At 46.2% G+C, this 23,504-nt stretch overlaps 4 protein-coding genes across 4 annotated transcripts; all 4 read left to right on the forward strand.

The window, feature by feature from the left end:
* Window positions 1-3,173: 3,173 nt before the first annotated feature.
* On the forward strand, window positions 3,174-3,833 carry FSST1_000018 (uncharacterized protein; the record flags this gene model as incomplete). The annotated part of the gene is made up of 1 exon (XM_083227733.1): window positions 3,174-3,833. The coding sequence occupies one exon, from the start codon at window positions 3,174-3,176 to the stop codon at window positions 3,831-3,833; it is 660 nt and encodes a 219-aa protein (XP_083090200.1).
* Window positions 3,834-3,869: 36 nt separating this feature from the next.
* On the forward strand, window positions 3,870-5,021 carry FSST1_000019 (uncharacterized protein; the record flags this gene model as incomplete). Its single annotated transcript, XM_083227844.1, has 1 exon — window positions 3,870-5,021. The coding sequence occupies one exon, from the start codon at window positions 3,870-3,872 to the stop codon at window positions 5,019-5,021; it is 1,152 nt and encodes a 383-aa protein (XP_083090201.1).
* Window positions 5,022-13,976: 8,955 nt separating this feature from the next.
* Window positions 13,977-15,263, forward strand: FSST1_000020 (phosphatidylserine decarboxylase-domain-containing protein; the record flags this gene model as incomplete). Its single annotated transcript, XM_083227954.1, has 1 exon — window positions 13,977-15,263. One exon carries the CDS (start codon window positions 13,977-13,979, stop codon window positions 15,261-15,263), a length of 1,287 nt encoding a protein of 428 aa, XP_083090202.1.
* Window positions 15,264-22,643: 7,380 nt separating this feature from the next.
* FSST1_000021 (uncharacterized protein) lies at window positions 22,644-23,311 on the forward strand (the record flags this gene model as incomplete). The annotated part of the gene is made up of 3 exons (XM_083228063.1): window positions 22,644-22,658; window positions 22,713-22,931; window positions 22,991-23,311. The coding sequence occupies 3 exons, from the start codon at window positions 22,644-22,646 to the stop codon at window positions 23,309-23,311; spliced, it is 555 nt and encodes a 184-aa protein (XP_083090203.1).
* Between the last annotated feature and the right edge of the window lie 193 nt (window positions 23,312-23,504).

Here is a 23,504-nt window from a genome sequence, read left to right on the forward strand (position 1 = left end):
TCTAAACTTGACGCTGGATGATGGTGCACTTATAGCCACAACAGACGGTCAAAACGGAAGCGAAGGGGGCTTCAACTAGGAGAGAGGAGAGTTGACCTGGAAGAACAAACCACGATGGAATTAACTCAGCAGCTCTGAGCAATTGGTTGATAAGCTCTAAGTGTGTTTTGTTTGGGGTAAATTGATGACCGACGCTCGAGCCACTGCCATAGTCTATTGGATTATCATCTAGATAAATTTGAAATGAGACATGAGAATCAGACTGTCCAAATATTTCCATCTTCTAGAAACAACGAAGCTAGCCTGTCGATTGACTTGTTGGCGGTCACCACTGGTCGGGGGTTGATGGCGGGAATTTGAGTGCTTTGAAAGGATAGCATAGGGTCTAGGCCGTGATGTGACGGAGGGCTGTGCTCTCTTCACTCTGAGCTCGGGGCAAGATCAGCATCTCACATTATATCCTGCTACATTTTTGGAACATGCTTGTCTTTCTCTGGCCAAGTGCTCAGTGACTGTAGTCACGAGATCACTCTGACCTACCTCGATTGTGTAATAGAGAATCTGCGTCGCCTCCATCAGACACAATCTCGGAAGAAAGACAAGCCTCCAACCTGTATGCTCACGCCCTCGTCTTTGAGACAGACCACTAACTATGTACAAGAGGGTGATGGCTGTCAGATTGCTAGCGGAGCCTCGAATCGATGACTTGCATAAAAAGTCTCGTATACTGAAGGATATACCATGCGTGCTTTAGTCTTGGCTTAAGGGTCGATTTAGCGCGACGCTATCCACGGTATGGACCGTCCCGAGGTTAGGATTTTTGATAGAACTAACGGCTTGACATTGGAACAATGGCCACTAGCCCCGCTCGAAGCTCGGCATCCCGCGAGTTAACAAGCGAATTGTGTTTAGATGACATATCGTTCAAGACATTCCTCATACACGTACGTCGCAGAAAATGCATTCGAATTTGTACTAGAACCCGTGCATTTTTTAAGACGTGCGTACCACAGCAAGGTGCTGTCGTCATTGCCCACTTGTCTTGGCGTACATTTTGAGGCCTCCTCTGGCCACATTTGCCCCGATCTGGCACGAACCAGGCTTTGGTTGGCGTTCTGCAAATCAGTAATCGCGAGAGGTTCGAAGGTGTTCTTTTCTCCCGATTACGCTATCGTTCTATGACTTTATACTGGACGCGGCGCTTGGAATTGACTTAGCCCGCTGGCAAGGACCTTTATAGCAGCCACACTTAGATCCGGGTACACGGGATTCATAAAGCATTGTTCTGCGAAGAAAATTACTTTTGTTTCTTTCCCTCTATGCCTGAGGGGTTGGTCGATGTTCATCGCAAATGTGGACGCAGTCAGTCAGCCATAGTGTCGAGTTTCCAATCGGGTAGTTATGTTTTGAGGCCTGCTTGTTGGCGACCTGCTTGTTGGTCACCTGCATGCAGAGTGATCTGCAATGGGTTCTCTGCACCGCCAGTATTACCTGTCAATGTAAAAGGGCAGGGAAGGACAATTCATCTTAAAATTCACAATTTCCTCTTCTCACCCACTGCTGCCCTCTTTGTTATCTGTCCACGCATTCCGCCTCATTACTCCAGTATTGACCTACTATTACATCTACCACTACGTCAATTCTGCCATGCCGCGTAATAATTCTTGGAGGTGGTCTATGTATCCCCAGTTGCATAAGAAAGTATCGCCCCTGCTCTCTGATGCCAACCTCCATTTTCGATTTCACAACGTCGACGACGACAATACGTGCACTAAATCATACGACACGACGGTGATGGGCAGGTTCACCTGCAATAACCGTAAATGCGCAACCAACGGTTGGTCAAGCAAGAAGATCGCGGTCACCATCCGAATGTACGATAACAAGCGGTACAACGCCAGAATTTACAGCCAGCACTGTAAGGCATGCAACAGCCCCAGCCGGGCCTTCCTGGATAGCGATTCGTACGCCGATCGAGTGGCATACCGCATCAAGAAGTGGAATGGAATAAGGGTTAACCCGCCTACTTACTCCGGAGAATTCAGGGGTGAACACGAGACAGACCTATGTGAGGGATGTAGGGCTGGCCATTGCACGTTAAGATAGCTTGGAGCATACAATCCATGTACTTTAATAACTCCGTTGTGACACGGTTTACTGAGGGCAAGCAATTGCGAGCTGTTGAATGAATACAAGTACGTACCTACTAGCTATATTTTAGCTTTCATCCTTGAAGCCTGGTCTGTTAGTGTCACACTCTACATACACTTGGACATCGTCGACTAGATCATGTGCAATTGAATAGACGGGCATCAATATCGACAAGAAGAAATTTGGATAAAATAAATCATATAATATGCTATGTTCATCCTCGTTTCGCCCGTAGCGACCGTGCTGCTTGATTCGTCTTTCGAGAAATGAAGAAAAAGAAAGGGAGGTCTTCACTTGCCTCACGATTGCCGCTGCCACAAGCGTCACTACCACTAGTATTTGAGCATCTTCACATCGAAGAAGTCGTCATCCCATCTGTTGTTTGCCCGACTACCCCGGTTGAACTTACAATGGCACCTCAAGGTTTCGAGGGACTACTCTCATCTTTAAAGGAGTATACCATGCCGTTCAACTTTCTAGAATGTGTTTTTAACATCAAGTTCAGCTGCTATAGCATAGGTATTTTGTCTGATACTGTTGTCACTTGCGACGACTAAGATTTCAAAGTCCACAGGGTAATCTTATCTGCATACCTCTCTAAATGCTTTGCAAAATAATTTAACGGTAACTAGAAAACATAACTTATCGCAAGCCCTATACCAAATTGAATATTAATCGTTTAGAAGGAAGCTACTAAAAAGAAGATTAAGATTAAATACTTTAACTTAGGCATTAATGTGTTTAATAAGCAAGCGCAATAGATAAGCAAGTATAACAGGTAAGCGAGTATAATACTACTCAAATCACTCATCGCCGTGATGCCGTTTCACGTATCACTATTACCATTATCCCAGTGCCTGGTGCCTCATTAGCACATAAAGAGCGACTTTAAGCCTTCTCCAAGGAGGTCAAAACGACTACTAAGCTCCACGATGAGTTTCCTGATATATTGAATGAAGTAAACGTGAGATACCCTGTTTAAGAGAATACTTACTAACCTCGGCGTAAAGATAAATGCCCTTATGAATATCAAAACAATTAAAAACCCCACAGGCAACAGGACGTTTGCTAAGGATATCTTGAAGATTGAGAGGTATGGACTAAATGAAGACTACCTGACTATAATTGACGTACGAGGCATCTTTCGGATCAAGACCAAAGGGGTCACGAAAGAAAAAGACCGTAAACTGGTCAAGAAAATGGTCAAGAACTACATACGTGATAGTCGAACAGTGATCATTGCCGTCCTCCCTTACAACGTCAATGTTGCAACCAAGGAGATCTTGGCTTTTGCAGAAGAGGTGGATAAGATAGGCGAGCGTACACTAGATATCTTGACCAAGCCAGATCTAGTCAGCGAGCACAGCGCCAAAGCCGTTATCTTCAATCCAGTGCTAGGTAAACGGCGACCTTTTACATTAGGGTACTATGTGGTCAGAAACCGTGGCGGTAAAACCTCTTCGTACGAACGCGAAGAGATGTTCAACGAATATTCGTGGGCAACGCTACCAGATCACCGCGTTGGTATCGGGGCCTTACGTGAGCGCCTCCAGGAGTTACTTGGACAAATTACCGACTGGGCTTTTCCCAAGCTTCGATCAGGGATACGCCATATACTAGCAGAGAAACAAGAAGAGCTCGCCGGTCTTGGGCCTTCACGTGAAACGGAACGACAGAAGTAGCAGTATCTGACCGGTGTTGCTAGTAAATTTCAGAGCATGGTACGAGCCGCATTAGATGCTGACTACTCAGCACACGACGTATTCTTGAACGATAGCTTACGCCTCGTAACGGAAATTGTCAATATTACTGAAGAGTTTAGTGGCAACTTCGAGGCTTGCTCTTATGCTTATGCCTTTGGAGAGGACTTGTCGGCAGACGCCCAGCTTTCGTCGCACGGTGCGCTTGCAGACGACGCCTCGGGCCCGTTTTCGGCTCAATTTTCCGTGCCTGTTTCACCAGTCCTCTCACTAGAACTACAGTCACACCATACGGTATTTGATAGTGAAAGAGTCAGAGACGACGATGGTACGACGACCGATCCCAACAGCCTTGATGCCAACATGTACCCTGACCTAGAGGGCGTCCTCACTCGTGACTTGACGATACACAAGCCAGCTGGAGGCATCATGCTTTGGATTGCTGAAATGTATCGACGCTCACGAGGTGTTGGATTAGGAACCTTTGGGCCGCGCATCCTATCTAGTGTTTTCCGAGAGCAGTCCGCAAATTGGCAAAGAATGACCCGTCAGTATCTGAGTAGAGTCATTCTTGCCGTCCATAGGTTCATACTCGGGGCACTCGAAGGGGCCTGTACTGAACGACGGGTCCGGGACGAACTCGTATCTGGTATAATGGATGAGTTGTTTGATAGATACCACACAAGTTTGGACCACGCTATGTACCTGGTGGATGTCGAGAGGCAGAAGAAGCCCTACACTCTTAACCACTACTTCAACAACAACCCGCAAAAAGCGTGCGGCAATAGAATATGCTATGCCTTGAAGGGCAAGGCATGGACGGAGAGGGGCAACCCCCGACTCATTGTTACTGTCGACGATGTCTCGTCGATCGTGAGTAATGAAAGCATTGCAGAGCAAACCACAGAAGACATTCATGACATCCTTCAAGCTTACTACAAGGTCGCGCGCAAACGCTTCGTCGACAATGTCTATCATCAGACTGTAGATCATCGCCTGCTTTCGGGTCCATCAAATCCCTTGAGCCTTTTTTGCGAGCAGTGGGTGTTACAATTGGAAGCCGATAAGCTTCGAATAATTGCTGGCGAGTCTCGCGCAACGCGAGATAGATATAGCAGCTTAGGAAAGACTTTGGAAGACTTGGAGGCGGCGATGGTGATCTTAGGTTGATCCTACCACTTTTCATACAACGCGGCGTATATTGAATCAAACTGACAACGAATACCTAATTAAATGCACAAACATTCTGAGTTTCATCCCTCTCGTGACAAATAAAACAAACGACAACATAACAGCATCCAGATCATGTTTCATTCTACCCATTCCTCCCCTCCCTTCCCGCCCCAGACGAGGGATCCCCACTTCTTCCCGAAACAAATAGCTCCATACTTCTTTCAGTATGGCTGGATCACTTTACCCACGAGCTTAAGCGCGCCTCCTAGATAGAACATAGCAAGTTTATGCTCTTGCGAGTTCTTGACCACCAAGTCTCCTTCATGATCCCAAACAGATTTGTCGGAACTCAGATCACGCGCAATGTATAGAAGATAGAGTTCCTCATTCTCCAGAGGGTCCCGATATACAGGGCCCCGAGTATCAATGATAGGCCTGTTCGCGCCAAGGTTTAAGACATCTCGCACAGCGCGCAGATAGCCAAGAATATGCCCATGCTCAAGACGGGACGTGACTCCCTGCACGGAGTTTCTAGTAGCAAATATGTATCGTTCAACAACATCAGATGAATTTCCATTATTGGATGCAGGAAGATGGATGGGGTATCTATCTAGATCTCCTAGTATCTGGGTTCTCCAAGGAACACAGATCAAGATTCCAGTTTGACCAAGCTGTTCCAAGCCAGCACCTACCATATCGATATTCTGCATGACGCCAACGTCGAAATATTCCACCGTGAATAACTCACAAAACACACTCTGAGCGAAGCGCGAGGAATAATATCGCGTGCCAGAGCTTTACGAACGTTTCCAACGCTTCAAAAAACACCGGCCGATGGGGTTATTGTTTCAAACCACGGTGCCTCCCTGGACATACGATGATACTTTACTGGGTAGTGCAAGAACTACACGAACGAGACAGAATGATTACGATCGAGGGTTACGACACCGTTCGAATCTTCTGAGAAAGAGATGTTATCAACCAAGGTCACTTGTAACGGGTGCCTTGAGACCGTGAGAGTAGGACTTTGAGCTATCGAAACTATACTTACGCTTATCTTAACTTGTGGTTATGGACGACTCGATCATGGATGATGCGAGAGGGAGGAACGCGGGGCGAAGGTCGACGCGTTAAATACACGTAGCTGCGTGATCACATAATCACTTGCCGTGCTCCTGCCCGTATCCTCGTTCACAAGCCCCCTTCCAAGAGTTCTCATACAATTCTTCATACCTTCCGTTGGGCGCTTCAGTACTGTTGGGCTGACTGCATGTACAGATTTCTTGGCATGTCGGCTCGCTGCCCAACTTGAAAAGGAGGGAGAGTGAGATATGTGTGGTCATCCGTGCTACCTCAGCCTGCGTTAATCTCGGTATCATTGGCGATTCAAGTACTCCGGTATGAAGGCCAGATCTACTTGCGTGATCTATGCCACTATTGTGTGACTTCCTGGTGAATGTTTGTATCTTACTGATAATTCACCGCGACCCCGCACCTTCGCTGTCAGCTAGTCTGTGGTCAGTCCAACCAACAGTCCTTTCCATATGCACGTATCTACAATGTGATGGGAGGCCCACCAAATGGCCAGATTTGGTTGTCCAGGTTGGCCAAACGTCATGAACTCAGCTGATCAGGCTGCCGTCGCGTCCTACATCTCTGCTGCCCAATATTGTGCTTTTTCCATCCTAACATACTTTTGCTCGTTATAAATGGCACAACTGCGGTTTTCAGACACAGTCCCAAATCACAATGGCACCGCCTGTTGAAAAGCAAGCCAAAGAGTTACTACCTTATAAGAATTCGTCAGAGGCCATCCATCAGTTAGTATCCTTACTCAACCAGTACTGTTCTGAGGGTAGTTTCGATACGTTGAAGGCGATTGTTGGGGGAAATGAAGAACTCAAACGAGACACTGCGAAGCTCCAACCCGCATACGATACGAATATCCAAGCCCTGTCCCGGCATCAGGCCAACTCTAAAAGACAGAAGGACGATTTTGAGAAGTGACTGGGCTCCCATAGAGTATAAAATAAGGCAACTCTTAGAGTATAGTAATTAATGAAGGATAGCATTAAGAAATTTAAAGCTAGGTTAGTGGCACAGCAGGATAAGCTCGAGGGCTAGTTATTATCTGCTAAAAAGTCCATAAATAAGGTTAAGAAGAAAGAATCTATAATTAACTCTCTCAAGGCCTTTCAATCGTTGTAGCTAGAAAAGATAGTAAACCCCGAAAAAGAATTAATAATACTGAAAAGCGCGGGAAAGTCGATGCAATCACGCATGGATGACCTGACTAAAAACTTGAAAGAAACGCACGGAAGATTAATGACGTTTCATTCAATTATGGTTAAAATTGACAGGTTTGAAGCCAGAAGAGCTGAAGTGTATGTCTGAGCTGGAGTCAGTAATTTGCTCGAGTAGCGGAGATGTTTTGGACAGTATACTCAACAATGGCCTGAGCTTTGTGGAATAGTCATAGGCGTTGCTCTATACGACGCATGCCTGGCTGGCATGGCAATATGGTGAAGAGTTTGTAATCATATTTCGATCCAGCGTACTATCCCACTGCCTGCTTCCAACTCCCTGGCCGCCAAGCAAATGAGGGTTGCCGCCAGTCTTCAGATAAACAGCATGGCCTTCGCCGACGTCTTCCGGTCCACTTATCTCACCCAGAACAACGACCTGGACGATGTTCTACGGGACTTGGAGACATACTACCCGCTGCATGAGGCTTTCGTACGCGCTGTCTTATGAAAGATATAACCGGCAAGGCAAGCTCGAACTAGAGAAGTTCGCGCCAAGATGGTTGGCGATCAGGTGTTGGACGCCATCGCCGAACTGGTCCCCAGTTCGCGGCGAGAAGCCTTCGAGGCACGCCTGCGCCAGGTTTCAACGGAGCATGCGATGCCTAGTCATTTGTTCAGCAGCTGCTGGAACCGTTCGTCCAGTTTTCTCCTCGCATATGTCTGAGGATCGGGTGGTATTCCGGTCTTCGACAGTCCAACGCAACAGCAAGGCTGGGCCAACCAGCGATGCTCGGGAATCTTTGGTGATATGGACAGAGAAACCAGATCGGCAAAGTCGATCACCTATAAGCGAATCTCAGTCGATGGAAACGGACGACATCATACAAGTTGTCTGGCCGGCATTCTTAAGACAGTCATAGAGGTGTGCGGGCTCACACCCTACCGTCTGTTTAGAAGGCCGATGTAAGGCTGCACAGCTTTGTTTTGAACGAGGCTCTGACGGTGGGAGATTTGTAAAACCTGCTAGGCCGAAGGGTATATAAACCTGAGCTCAATACGTCTCTAAGCGGATCGGCTTCACATTCACATTTCACCTTTTTCCTCTTCAATATGAGCCGAACCCGTGGTCCTCTAGATGGTGGTGAGCACTTTTCTATAACCTTTTTCGTGTCTATCAATACTCTGACACCCTTCATGCCTCGTCACTTAGTCCTACATCAAGTGACAGCACAAAGGACAAATCGACCACCATAACCTGCCCGGACGATCTGAGCGCCTGGCGGACTTTTCAGCGCATTTTCAGGGCCGAAGACAGTAATCAACAGCCAAATTGGCAAGAAGGCGGCAAGGTGCACGAACCCAAGCCCCCCAAAGATAGCAAGGTCGAGGGCGAAGTGCACCATCGGATTACAAGAGCCCAAGAAGACAGGATCCAGAAGTGGGCGGAAGGGGTACCGTTGTGGGGATCTTCAAGCACACTTATCTACCACGCTAGTTAGCACAATTCGCCTAAGTGATCTTGTAATTCACTACCCACTGAACACGGCTCTTCAGTGCTTCGACAGCCCATGAGCGTAAGCTTTTCAGTGATCATGACGAAATAACAAGTTCTTGAACAACAGCCCACCTCTCACGAGCGCAGTTTCCATATACACACTTGTCCTTCCAATGAGGCTAGATGCGTGATGCGTATCTGGATAGCCAACAGATCGTCCCATTGTATTCCCTGGAGACCCACTCCCACGTTATCCGCCGCATATCCTACCCCAGAGGATCTGCTCCGGGTTCAACGGCGTGATACGAGCGCAGCAGCGACGACTACCCATGCCCACCCACAAGACAAAAAGCTAACATAGATTTCATTACGAGCATTGCGCTGGAAGATAAATTAAACCGTCAGGCCCAAGAGGAAAATGGGGTTAATGTGTTAGCTGCAACTAGGTTTCCCAAATTGCTGTTGGCTCTATCCAAGACTAAATGGTCTTGCAGTGTTAGAGCCAACACCTGTGGGGGTATTTAGTCAAGTGTTTGGTGTGAAGCATCAAAATCCATCGTGGGAGGATATCCGGTTACACGCTAAACAGGGATCGGAAACAGGGATAACGTTCCGCACTCCAAAATTAAATCCAAATCTGGACGACATGAGCTTGACAAGTGTTGGCCAGCCCTGTCAATCATTAAAGGATGTGATCTGTCAACGTCAATCTTGCATCCGATGTGAATTTATGCGCTTGCGTCAGCCTGGAAATTGCATGGGATGCTAGCCAACTAACCAAAAAAAAAAAAAAAGCGATGTCTACATCTCTTGCCCTCGAGGCGAGCAATAAGACATTGTGGAGAACTATCGTTTATGTCCATAGGTTCGGAGTGTTGATACTTATATCGATGAGTAACTAATCGCGCAATCATACATGATGTTTTATAGTCCTCGGCGTTCTATGGCACAATGCGCCATCCTGATAATCAGAGGGCTTTGATCACACTTGTGGATGAGCCCACTTACTTGTTAACTTCAATATCAAGACGCTGTGAGTCGCCTTTGTTGGTATTCTGCAGACAAAATGGTATGGCCGTGCCGTGGTTCGTATGTGGTTGTGTGTTACTGCTGATCTTCTCATCGCGCCTCCCAAATATGCTGTCATCCGTCGTAGTGACTAGTGCCGGACGGGCAAGGACTAGGGAATTTCAAGGAAGTTCGAGTCCGACCCTGTCCCAACAAAGACCTCGCCTAAGTGTTTTTGTCGATAGTATTGTTCGCATTCGGAATTCATATCCTCATTCGACAAGAAATTTAGGCCCTCATCTAGTAGATCGTCGCGTGTACAACAAACATCATTGCCGAAACTTCTCATGCGTTATCGCCCCTCTACAGAGCTTCAGAGCAAGGCCGATCGTAAAGAACAGATTGATCAGCTGATGCTATTCACTTAGGCCCATGACTGTCTTGTGATTAGAGCCGATTGTCGTCACATAGTGTGAGAGGCTCAACAAAAGATGTAGCAGGGCTTCTCTGGATGAGCGCCACTTGTTTTGCTGGTCGAGATGGTGAGATCTAGCTCTCCAATCGACCGACCGCTTGTAGGAACATTGCGGCCAAGTTGATCGACAAGACAAAATATCAATACGGAGATATGAACAGGCACCGGTCAAAGAAAGCAACGGGATAGGAAAGAGATGAAAGTAACTTCGCAAGAAGTAGTTAGCAATCCTTACACTGAAGGGCTTCACTGCGCCATCTTCTCCAGGCTGAGACATATAGTCACCTGCGCCCGGACATATGAGAGGCTAGATGGACCAACACAATGGGCCGGAGCCCCCTACTTCTTCTCATCCTTGTCTTTTGCGGTTCCCTAGGAAGTCGCAAAGTAGGTCCCAAAGTTTGCCTGGTAGTGATCGTGCGTCACATGAGAAGCTAACCAACACTTCCCTGCTCTCACTAACCTCCTATAGAGGCCTCCCAAGAAGTCGTACTACGGGAAGTGTCAAGCCCATTGTCTCTCTTTTATCTGGACTCGCCACGGCCATGTGACCTCTAGGTAACAAGTCAAACTATGATAACAGTTCTGTCACAGCCCCTTACTGTAACTTTCTAGTGAGTCGCGTTGCAGATGCACCTGAAGCTTCAATAGAACTTGCGGCATCTCTTCTCGGGCAAGGGTGATGACTGCGTGAACAGTTTAGTTTACCGTGTTACTCCGCTCTTCTCACGCACGTACAGGCGCATGCCTCAATCTCATGGTTGTGGCTGGAGAATGGAATAGGAGATATAGGTATCGAGGTCATGCCCTTGTTTGACATGAGGGGAGTTCTTGAATCTATCTTCCTCCCCTATTTGTTTTCCACTATTCACAGTTGTATTTGCCGCCTTTTGAATACAGACTATCTCCCGCAAACGACCGATTAACCAATGACTTAACCACTCGCAGTTCAACAGGTTTGAAGGGCTCCAGTAAACCGGAAAGATTATACTATACTATGTGATAAATTTCTCTCTATTTCTGCGGCTCGTCTTTCATAAGCATATATAACTTAGTATTGACTAAGTCCGTGGCCCAGCCTCTCTTTAGGCCTTCCATACTATACTTTTTAATGAAGTCTAACCCGGTAATCCGGTTATCGTATATTAACAGCCGCTTCGCATGCATAAGATAGATACGAAAGAAAGCACCTTATGGTCAGATGATATCCTTTCTATTCGAAACGATTTCCTAAATCTTGTAGATAAATTAGGCCCGCTCAAAGATCCAGACCGCTAACAGAAGGTGGAATACAACGTCCCATTACTGTTGAGCCTACCAAACACAACAACGCAAGTGCACATACTTCTCTATAACTACCTAATGATGAATTACAGGCCTTTTAACAATTAAATCCCCGGATACATCGGCCTCGTTATAATCTCCGTTATATCCTGTTACTTAAAATTCCTCCCCTCCATGCTCCTCTGCACATTTTACTTTTCAGTCCGCATCTAACGCCAAGTTTAATTCGGCCATTTTTTACCCGCTTGCGCAACATATTTCGAACCATCCAGGAAGCTAGTAAGGTTCTGAATAAGCTGTTTGCTGCTTGCATCATCCTTAAAGAACGGGGTAATCTATCCTGCAACATTGCTGATTGCTTTATGAAGTCTCCCGCATCAGTCTTTCGCAGGATTATTGACGAGATTCCCAACCGGTCTGCCTTTATCAACGTGGTCAAAGTATTCCTGGCGTCTCTTATCGATGAGTAGTTTTCCAAACTGTTCCTGGTATATCTAATCTTTGCTTTCACTAAATTATTAGAAGGCAGTTTCCTTAGTATAGCAAGGTCTCGCCTCTTTTCAAAGCTTTCGAAGTCCTCGCTTATTATCAGAGCGCAAGGGTCACGCTTCAAGCTTATTCTACGTATTTGAGTCAAGAGATTATCTTTCTTATCCGCTAAAGCTCTGAAATAAATCCTCATTAGGTTTTCCCGCAGATGAATTAGGTGATAGCTAGCCTTGTAAACGACCGATAAATGCGATAGGATGTAATTTCGAAGGGCCGGAGCCAGTTGCCTTAGTGACATATGTTAAAATGCAGTACCTCTCGAGTCAGCCTTATAGTTACCCACCATTCAGTTTACCGGCGGTGCCTCCTCTAAGGGATTATATCCTCACATTTGCGCGTATATCTATAATAAAAAGACATCGAGTATATATTTCTAATACGCGTTGATAAATTAATTACATGAGTTTCTGCTGAGATATGTTACCGCTCTAAGATATTAGTTTGTAATCTTTGCCCTTACTTTCGAACTGGTAGTTACTTGGGAAAAGCTCCTACTAAAGAATGTAATAGCCTCCGAAAAATGCATTGTCAGCGAAAGCTTTGCAGAGGATGAAGCTGAGAATATAAGGTGGTTTGTAAGGAACAAATGTAGTAGAGAATTTGAGTCTGTGTATCTTCAGCAACATGCTAGAGCAAAGTGGACAACGAGTGTACACCTACTTGTTTCTCGGTCTCTGCGAGCAATATTAGCCTACTGCTTGATGTGATGGATGGTGATCGTGGAACGAGCGCAGACTTCCCAGGAATTTCAGGGTCTCGGACATGAGCGATCTTAGCACCCTTAGATACCATGCCTAGTATACTCTTTGACCGCTAACCACCAATTCCTAGGAGAATTATAGCACTGTGGAACGCTACCCGATGCTTAGCGGTTCAGGTAATGTGTAGACTTTGTTCTAAAGCGTATGAAGAAGTAGCGATAAGTCTTCCGTCATAGTTTCTTTTTTCTCAAAAGATTACCCAAGAGAGAGGTTCATATCCACAATGGTTTACTTGCAATGCCGATTATGTGCCGTACCGTATAAAAAAGGACGGGGCCGACCTCCGGGCCCCACCCCGTTTTCTGCCCCTCTCTCGGCTCAGATCGTCCGCACCTCCGAGATTTCCGGTCGCTTCAACAACTACACTTCCCACTGATCTACAGAATCTGGCCGGTTTGACATTTCTCTAATTTTTTACACTTACTCCATTCAAGCATGTAATACGAACTGCAGTAAGAGTGGCGTGCTGAAAGGCTAAAACAGTACAAGATCTTCCAGGTGAGGCTGAGACATGCATACAACGAGCCGTTCCGATGCGCTAGACACTTGAATGTCTCACCACGGGAGAGGAAGTACATGTTACCGTTCCACTAGGCACCACGATTGCCTGTTGTACTGCATTTACATCATGTATGATACTCGAAAAGAGGGAGTTGATTACCAAATGCACAAAGACATGCAGCATTCAAGGAAAGAGAAAACTTGATTCAAGCCAACGAGATTATTCAAACTTGCATATCGAGGTACATGATTAATTCCGGATACTAGAGAGTTGACAAAGAGTGTTCCATTCATGCGGCCACTTCCTGTACCTAGCATGAAACCTTTTCAGATCGTCCAACGTGGCACTTCACAATTCGTTCGACACCGTGAGGTAGGACATCTACTGAGGCAGCGTATTTGACCGAGAAGCAACTGCCGATCTTTTCCACCGCTATCAACCTCTCTAGATGTTGAGAGGGGACCCGAGACAATGATGCGGGATCCTCAGACATGGTCAGACATGGCGTCAACGATATCAACAAGATGTGACTATAAAGCCTCCATATCCTTCACGTTGACTGACAGAATAACTACCAACTTACTCTCAACCTTCCAAAGAAAACACAAACACACACACAGAAACTATCCAAAATGCCTTCCGGTCTTCCTACCTGCCCCGATACCCAGCTAGGCTTCCAGCCGCCCCCTTCCTCCAAAACCCCTTATTTGAAAGCCCCAAAGGGTCTCATTGGCCTCATCCCCTTTCCAGTCCCTGGAGCTGGCGAGCCACCCGTCATCTACAATCCCGTCATCATTGTTCTCACGGGCTACCTTGAAGCTGTCAATCCTGGCGCACTTGACAAAGCAGTCAAGAATGCGCGTGCCAAGATTCCAGACTTCATGGACAAGCTCAACATCAGCGATGCACGATCATTCTTGGACTTTGCGAATGACCTTCTCAAGTGGACACCCCACGAGAACTACAAAGCCAAGGACATTTACGATATTCTTTGTGTCTTTTACTTTGTCATTGATCAGGAGCCTCTGTCTGGTCTTCAGACCAAGATCGATCCTGGCCAGGTGGGAATGCCCCTCACTTGGCTATCATCTTGGATTGTCGTATATGCACAGCTGATTGGGCTGTTCATGGACACACCTGCTTCAATCACTGAGAAGTCTCTCCAGAGCTTCAAAGACTCGCCCCCGTACAACTACGATGAAGCTGAAGTTCCTCCTGGTGGATTCCGCACCTTCAACGATTTCTTCTCCCGCAAGCTTAAAGCTGGCGTTCGGCCCATCGCTGATCCGCAAGACGATCATGTTATCGTATACCCAGCCGACTGCACATTTGACAGATCAATTCCTAAAGACAGCATCATAAACATTGAATCTGACGGCCTTGTCAAGATCAAGGGTCTGGAATGGACCATCTCGTCACTTCTCAAGGGCAGTCAGTACGCTGACAAGTTCCACGGCGGTGTCTGGATGCATGCCTTCCTCAACACTTTTAACTACCATCGTCAACATGCACCTGTCTCGGGTAAAGTTGTCGAGGTTGAAAACATTCAAGGCGCAGCATACATGGAGGTCAACGCGAAATGTGAACCCGTTCGCACTGTCTGTGGTCCAGATGCCCCAGACAGTCCAGGATACCAGTTCCTTCAGACACGAGGTCTCTGCGTCATTGATAACCCTGTCCTGGGTCTCGTGGCGGTCCTGCCTATTGGCATGGCACAAGTTTCGTCCGTCAAGATGACCGTCCGGGTGGGAGATACATTGAACAAGGGTGATGAAATATCATACTTTCAGTTTGGAGGGTCTGACGTGATTTGTGTTTTCCAACCACAGACTGGCTTGAAGGTGGATGATTTCGTCCCATCGCCCGATGGCACGTACTCCAAGTACGGTACGGTTCTGGCAAGAGCCCCAAAGAAGTAAGGGAAACATTAGCCACAACCCTATATAGAAATACAAGGTTTACATTTTGTTCTCACTGGTGTCGTTATTGGGTTACATTTAACAGTCTGAACCTCCCCTGGTATCTATCTATCATTATGATTTTCGGATTAAAGTTTTCTTCTCAAGGCTGAATTTTCCAGTCAAGGCGTGACTCATACGGCTTGAATTCTACAATATCAGTGATTCATAGAGGAAGCGTCCTTCTCGCCGCGAAGACAGCAGTAACTTCTTCTTCTTGCAAGCTCAATCAACTGACAAGTCAACAAGACCACTTGTCACATATGTTCACACAGGTTAGCATCAGCATGCCTCTCCCCATTGTGCACCTCAACGGCATAGAGCGTTGTCGATGTAAAAAGTCTCTTCGCAGTACTTCTTGTAATCCCGTTGCATTAAGTCTAGTAGAGTGTTGTCGATGGGGAAAGGCTCTTCGCGGTTCATCTTTTTCCTGCAAAAATCTTGAAACGGACAAGTTTCGGTCAGTTCACGAAGGATCCGGCAGGTTTTATGAACCATGTAGGAGGAAGGTTCCAGTAGAAAGGAAATAACATGGATCAACAACTCGCGTGGGAGTTGTAATAGTCTAGAATTTAAATTCTTCTTTCGACGTTCCAACTTCTGGGGCTCGAGAGGCACTGCAAGATTTGCATATTCCGGTATCGGTGTATCCAGCAGGCACACCTCTTCTTCGACTCCCAAGACGGGAACATGCAAGGTGCCATTTCTGAGGGGGTCTGCCAAGCGCTGAGTCCAGGGCGATAAGAACTGTGGTTTTAGTTTGAGGCGAACCATGTTGAGAGTTGCGTATGGCTGAGGTGGTGGATTGAGGTGAAGGGAATAACGAGTGGGAAGAGAAAAAGGAAAGGAAAGACAGTATAATTTATAGCATGGTGACCTTGGACATCCGGTCGGCTGATCAGTAAACCTTGGAAGGGATTTCAACAAGGTTTCGTCGAGAAACTGTATTATTACAAGATTCAACATAAAACTATAGTATTGAGATTTTAAGAACTATGATAGTGGTCAGGTGTTGAAGTAACATTATAGGAAATCAATAGTTTAAGTAATTCGGGAAAGCTTATTCTATACCAACCAAGGACCGACCTGGGCCTCTAATAACTCACAGGTTAAGATTTAAATCCATTTATAATGTATTCTAGTGTATAGTGAATGTTTTCTCATTCGGGTAAAAAAAGAAAGAAAAAAACAAAGCGTAGTCTATGTATATTTCTTAGTGACTGATGAACCGCTTTACCTGACTATCAGATCAGTCTCAAACGTTGGTATTAGTGTTAGTATTAGGTCCTCTAGTCATATTATATTTATCCATTCTTATACCCTCGGAAGAATCTTCAATTCTATTATCGCTTTAAGAAGATATCTTATAATCTTAGTTTTAATCCTTGCAAATCAGTTTTCACGTGTTGAACATAACAGTCTTTTGCTGACATAGTCACCAAAAACCAAGGCTTCAGGCAGAAAAGCAAGAGACCTTATTCCCCAGCAATATGACTGATGCTTTCAAAAAGCGGTGCAAACCATGCCAAGGTCTTACAATTGATAGCCTCTTGGAAACTGTCACAATACGATGCAATCATCCAAACTCTGCTTCTCTCGATTGTCGCGCATTTCCCAATAGTGGCTTCTATCAGCACCATGAGTCAATCGTAGACCTCGAGATGTCTGCTGGAAAAGGCTGCGACCTATGCAGGTTTTTAGTCGAGGCGCTTGACTCATTTCGGGTCAGGAGAAATGGGGCAGATAGCAATATTCTCGACGAAGCTAGACGCGCTGGGAGCGTGGGAACATCGGTGAAGATGGCGCTGCAGAGTTCTCAAAGGACGACAATACCTTTCCAGGCGATTACATGGCGGGAGGTGGAGATGTGTGACCTTATTGAGGTGAGGATCGGGAATGATCAAGACAAATTTCTTGACCCTGGCCGAATACACTCTCTTCATGAAAAGATTGAGTTCGTATTAACAACACCCCGTGGTATGTGTGCTTTCCAGGCCACCAAGCAGAAACTGATGTGGCAGACAACCCTATCAAAATTGGACAATTTAGAATTGGACGTACCGAGCTCGATCCCATCTTGGATTCATCTGCAAATATTCAATTGGTGAAACAATGGATCACCACATGTCAGACAACACATCAACTAAGTCCTGAAGGACATACCACAAGCTGTGGGCTGGAGAACCTCGGGCAAGATTTCCCGCTCCCTACCAGGATCATTGACGTGGGGGATGTAAATCAATCTTCTCTTACACTTCGACTTGTCGAGTCTAACAATGCTCGGGCAAGATATCTTGCTCTAAGTCACTGTTGGGGCGGTGATATCACTATGAAGCTTACAAAAGATACCCTCGAAGACTTCAAGAGGAACTTACCATACGAAAACCTAGCTCTCAACTTCCAAGATGCTATTGATATTACAAGAAAGCTTGGTGAGCGGTATCTTTGGATCGATTGCCTCTGTATCATTCAGGACTCCAAAGCCGATTGGGTTAAAGAGTCGTCCAGGATGACAGACGTGTACAAGGGGGCGTTTTTAACTATCGCAGCCTGTCAATCTCCTAGGAGCTCTCATGGTATCATCCATCGAGCCGAAAATTCAGGGTGTCTTCCCATTCAGAAATCGGTACTATTGACTATTTCAGGAGGAGATGCTCTTTCAATTGAGCCCCGCCAAAGGTCCGAGGAGACTCTGAGGGGAATGTTCTTCCCTAATGAACCCAACACTTGCCCACTCGCAACTCGAGGATGGTGTCTCCAAGAATCCCTGCTGTCTCGTAGAGTCCTCTACTTTGGCGCCAGACAGCTTTACTGGGCATGTGGAGCGGGAGCCAAAGCCTCCGATGAACAGAATTACCCCTATGCGCTTGATTGCCCGGGCAATAGCCCAGCGATGTTGAACAAAGTTCTGCACAGACGCCAGGGACACCCCCCTTTGGAAGAGGAAGAGCGTATAAGGGTTCTCAATGCATATGCTAAAATAGTATCTTCGTATACGGCAATGCGCCTTACCGATGGGTCTGATAGGTTACCTGCGTTATCTGGCCTGGTCAAGGGCTTAAGTCATAGCCTCGGAGGGTCGTATGTGGCGGGACTATGGAGCGTCGATTTCGCGGCGGGCCTGGCTTGGCAAATACCTCCTCCAGGCACACTTAAGCGGCTAGATCCATACTACGCACCGTCATGGTCTTGGGCGAGTATTGATGGAGAAGTATATATGGCGAGTGATTGGGTACCCCCTAGTAGTGACAAGTATGAACTGGAAGTGCTGGACTACCACATCCAGCTCAAAGACAACTCGGCGCCATATGGTCAAATTGTGACAGGACACTTAGTCGTTCGAGGTTTAACACTAGGACTGCGTCGAGATCATAACCAGCATCTACCGGGGAACATTCCTGATCATTGGTCTAAGGTGGACTTGCCAAAGTTTGGCTCGGCGCGTTGGGACGACCAGAAGATGGGAGGTCATGAGTCGGGTTTTTATTCATACATTAATCCAGATAAAGACGGACCTTTCGTTTTGGTTGGGCGGGAAAACCGGATCGAGTATAATAGTGAGAGCGAGAGCGAGAACGAGAATGAGAACGAGAGCCAGAGGGGCTGGGCACAGAAAGATTATGTCATCCTGTGTCTAACGAGACGAAAAGTGTTAGAGTCTGGACAAACTCATTGCTGGTGTCTGATACTTGAAGCGACGGGGGAAGCATTATATAGGCGAGTTGGGTTTTTTATAACCTTAAAAGATGATGATGTAAGCCTTCCTATGTGGAAGGTCCAAGAGCTGAAGCTTATTTAGTATCATATTTTACAAGTTCGGTATTTTTCATCTAGTATAGATATTGGATTGTCGAGAAATAATCTTATCTCTTATTATCAACGGTAGCCTTTATAATATAGCTAAAGGAGGCCTGCAAAGCAATCAGCCTCTCTCCCACGGGAGACAGGTCATCGAGCTCTTCGGGATATCAATACTTATAGCTAATATATATACTGTTAACCGCATAAGTCTTTGGTAATTTGCCCCTTATTAAGGCGGAATGGCATGCATGACACACCACGACATCAGCGTTGTCGCCGGCGGGGAATTAGTCCCGACAGTTCCGGAGCGCTGCGGTAATCTGCTGCAGCAGGGAGGGCATTAAGTGCTTCCTCGATTAGAACTCTATAAGCTCAGAAAGAGACTGCTTCCTATAGCATAAGTTACGGTGCAAGACCACTAGCTTTCCCTCATCCGCGAATACCTAGTAGAAAGACTATAACGTCTCTGGAGACTTAAGGGGCAAGTAAAATCTTATTGCACTAGAATCTTTCCGTCGATTCCTTCTCCTTGTCGCAGAAACGGGATTTATAGTGTGTCATAATGGTATTAAGGAAATTCTGTTGGAGCACAGCAACCTCCTGCGACGACCTCAATCTCTTCTGGGGTCAATCTGGTATGGCTGAACTGTCGGATTATAGATTACCCTGTAGAAGTGGGTTCTTTTAGTCTGGATCGGCCCATCCCGGTGTAGATCCTTTAGTAGCTAGTGAAAGATTTAATTATGCCATTTTTAGAACACCATGATGACAGAACTTTCTGTTGCAGTTATAGAAAGAACAGGAACTACTTGGTAAAATATAAAAAGAAATCTGGAACTGAATACTGGAAAATGTTTAGATAGTACTAAGTGGTAAAAAAGCCAAGTTGCTTAACGTCAAGGTACAGTAGAAACCTCCAATGTATTGTTGTATTTAGGTTTGAGATGAGAAACCAGGTATTTAGAAATAACGGCGGGCTGAGGAGGGGAACGCAGAGTGGAGGAGGAAACGAACGAGCTCCCTCATGACATACCATAGTAGCTCAATTAGGGATCGTCTGCTATTCCCCAGAAGCCCTTGCACACGAGACGCGAGACAACGCTTGCCAGATGTGTCCTAGGGCAAAGCTTTAATAAAGCTTAGCTCGCAGGCATAGATCAGGCCACAAATAGTAGAGTGAAGACCAGATGTTCCATGTAAGAGCTTTGTTGGACAAATCGCATTTCGGGGTCAGAAATGTGATAAGAAGATTAGCTTACTTGAACTTTGCAACAGAAATTAACGACACAAACAAAGTGAAGCCGTTTACTCTACTATCACATTTCATAAGAAGCCAAATGGCGTGACTTATTCCTTACTGTCTTATTTGCATGTCGGTCAATCCTAATATAGCTATGAGATGCCATGTGTGGCTGGCGGAGACGGCAGACAGCTGAGGTCTAGAGTAAGAACTGTTGACCGCTGTACTGAATATGGTTTAGTTCAAGCCAAAATGAACCTCAATTTGAGCCAAAAGGTCGAAAACAATCCACCGTTTAAACGGGTGTGCAAGGGAACGCTGATTAGCCTTGGAATGAGACCATGTACCAAGGCCTTGCATGGGGCACAATGTGACAACGTCTTCACGGGCATCCCCTAACATCTTATGGCATATACTCATTGACAACTATATGAAAACCTGCTCAACAATGCGCTTGCCAGGGTTCAAGACATGCAGTTTATACGCATTCACTTCTGTTTGCTCAGCCAGCCTCCCGATGCCGATACATGCCAAACTGGAGGAGTCTCGACAGGCTTGTCTGCAGCTTGATTAGCATTGATGAGACATAACAGCTCAGGTGGAGGCATGAATATAATTACTTGGAATATGAAAGCGGCAAGGCAAATATTCAGTAGCCATTAAACTGCTAAATTGGCTTACTATGTGGCTATTTGCTCTTGTCAACGACACGCGGCATGCCGCACAGAACAAATGTCCGCGTTCCTGCCACTGCTTCCTTCTGCCACTAAATTCTAATGAACTAATATGGTAAGGAGAAATGCAAGGGCTCATGGTGATTTTGCATACTGGTGATACTATGGCGAAATGAGGCAAGCTGACATTCGATGAATGGTTAAACAGAGACATCGGAAAGCTATTTGGCCATCCCTGCCTCATTACCTGCAGTTGAAAGCGTAAGTAGAGCAGAGACTTCCAACCTATACAGACACAGAGAAAGATCAGCCAGAAAGCCTCTGGACTATCGGTTAGCATAAGCATGCCACTAATGAATTTCAGAGCATGGCGATTTTGTGACATTCGGGCGTCTAGGCCCTCCAACTCCGGCTGTTTATAGCCTATTGCGACTATCGGTCTTATAGATGAATGATAATTTCCCAAAAGGCCACCAGATCTTGATTAGGATTCGAGAGGTACATGATTCTAGGTTTCTTGGCTAGTTATTCCATGCTGTTTCATTAAAACTGATGGAAACAAATGCGCCATAGTACCCAACAGAGATAGGTAATGGCTAATAGTTGACATTCAGAATATATCTATGGCGCTCTCTTTGGCGTTTGTTATGCTGATGATAAGTTCTGTAGGCAGCGTTACCTCTCCATGCTCAAGGAATGTGTCATAGCCTACCTACCGAAGTTGGCTTTCTCTGGGGCTGGCTGAGTGTGACATATGGATGGCTGAACCATGCACAGGAATACCATTTTGTGATAGTTCAGCAGCAGTGTATGTCTTACTTCGACATAGATGAGGCATGTGGGCGATGTGACCGGACACTGCTGATGTCGACAGATTAATATTTCACATCTGTAGCAAAACCAACGTTGCTCTTGTCTGAAGCTAACGAGACGCCTCGGTTAAGAAGACGTAATAATAAGGTGACAAAGTTGTAGTGGCGTTTAGTTAGTTGCTGAAGAGCGATAACCGGTGAGGTTGTTTTTATGCTGCTTTTCGAGAGTTTGTTCTATATTGGAGACGGGACGTGAAGACCTGTTCATAGACTGGGGACGCTATTGTGATAGCTTCCTTACCCATCCCTTCTGTGATCGATTAGCCCTCACGATCAGATATCACAAAGCCTTTAAGAACTATTTGATGATAACTTGATCTGTGGCTGGCTGAATATGCGGTTCCGGCCAGATAGAGGATGAGCGTCTCATGATACGAGATCCAGACCCCGAACACTGAGACAATGTCTCCCCTACGACTGAGTAAGTATCCCTCAGCTGGCTTTGGACCTCACTGGGCGATATGCCTGCGTCGGCAACCTCATATCCGATGCAAAAGGCCACCAGAGGAATCTACCCATACGATGCAGACATGCAAAGATGGAGAAGAAAGTCTCTATGAGTCTAGAGACGATTCTGTCTGACGGAACAAGTATAAAGCTGGACATTTCCCTCGACTCAAAATCAAAATCACTCTCAACATCAACAACCATCACTGACACTTCTCTCCTACTCGAGATCAAGAACTTACATCCTTTTCATCACAATACTTCAACAATTTGCCTTCCTACAGACCAACATCCTCTCCTATCCACGATGCCTATCCCCACTGTATGTTTTTCCCCGCCAAAGCTCCGAGAGTTCTTTACTGACACTACCTCTCAGCTTCCCAAGGATATTGTCGCCGTCGACAGCGGAGACAAGACTTATATGTTCTACGTCAACGCTAAGCAGAAGCTCAGCTACCTGATCTCCCCTGGATCCGATGGAAGCGGCGACTACACTTACAAGAGAGTCGACATCGACAGCGATGATGTCGAAGTCAGCGCGAAGACCCAGCAAGTTGCTGCGGTCGCATGGGTAGACACCAACGGGACCCAGCAGGTAAGCTGACAACAATATTACAAGCTCTATAATACCTCTGTCGTTAATAAACTTGACAGATTCGCGTCTATTACGTCAACGAAATTGGAAGACTCAACGAGGTTTGCCTCAGCAGCAACAACTCTGATGGGTGGTACCAGGGCTCTCTTGGCAAGAAGGGAACCACCCAGTATCCGGTCGTTGAGGGGTCCTCTATCTCAGCCACCGTCGCTCACAGGGCCGGCGGCTACAGTCTCAGGGTCTTTGCGTCCGGCGAAGGCCAGGAGAATGACTACGGAGTCCCCAGCATCAGCATCTTCACCTTCGGCTACAACTCGCAGGGACAGGCGACCGGCCAGTGGGCCCAGTCCCCTATCAGCAACACCATCACCAAATGGTAATTGGAAGGAGATGCGGATACACATTGGTAAATCGATTACCATTTGGTAATTCCAAGGAGAGGTGGATGCGCTTGGGTGTATGCTTGAGATGAACAGTTGGCTTGTTTGATTCAGTGTTTACCGCATATTTACTACAGTCTTTACCGAACGTAACAATTTAAATCTACTCTCGTTAAGCTTTATTCAACTCTCA

The sequence above is a fragment of the Fusarium sambucinum genome, chromosome IV (assembly GCF_050947815.1).
Source record: "Fusarium sambucinum isolate potato_lamoka chromosome IV, whole genome shotgun sequence".
In the NCBI taxonomy this organism is placed as follows: domain Eukaryota; kingdom Fungi; phylum Ascomycota; class Sordariomycetes; order Hypocreales; family Nectriaceae; genus Fusarium; species Fusarium sambucinum.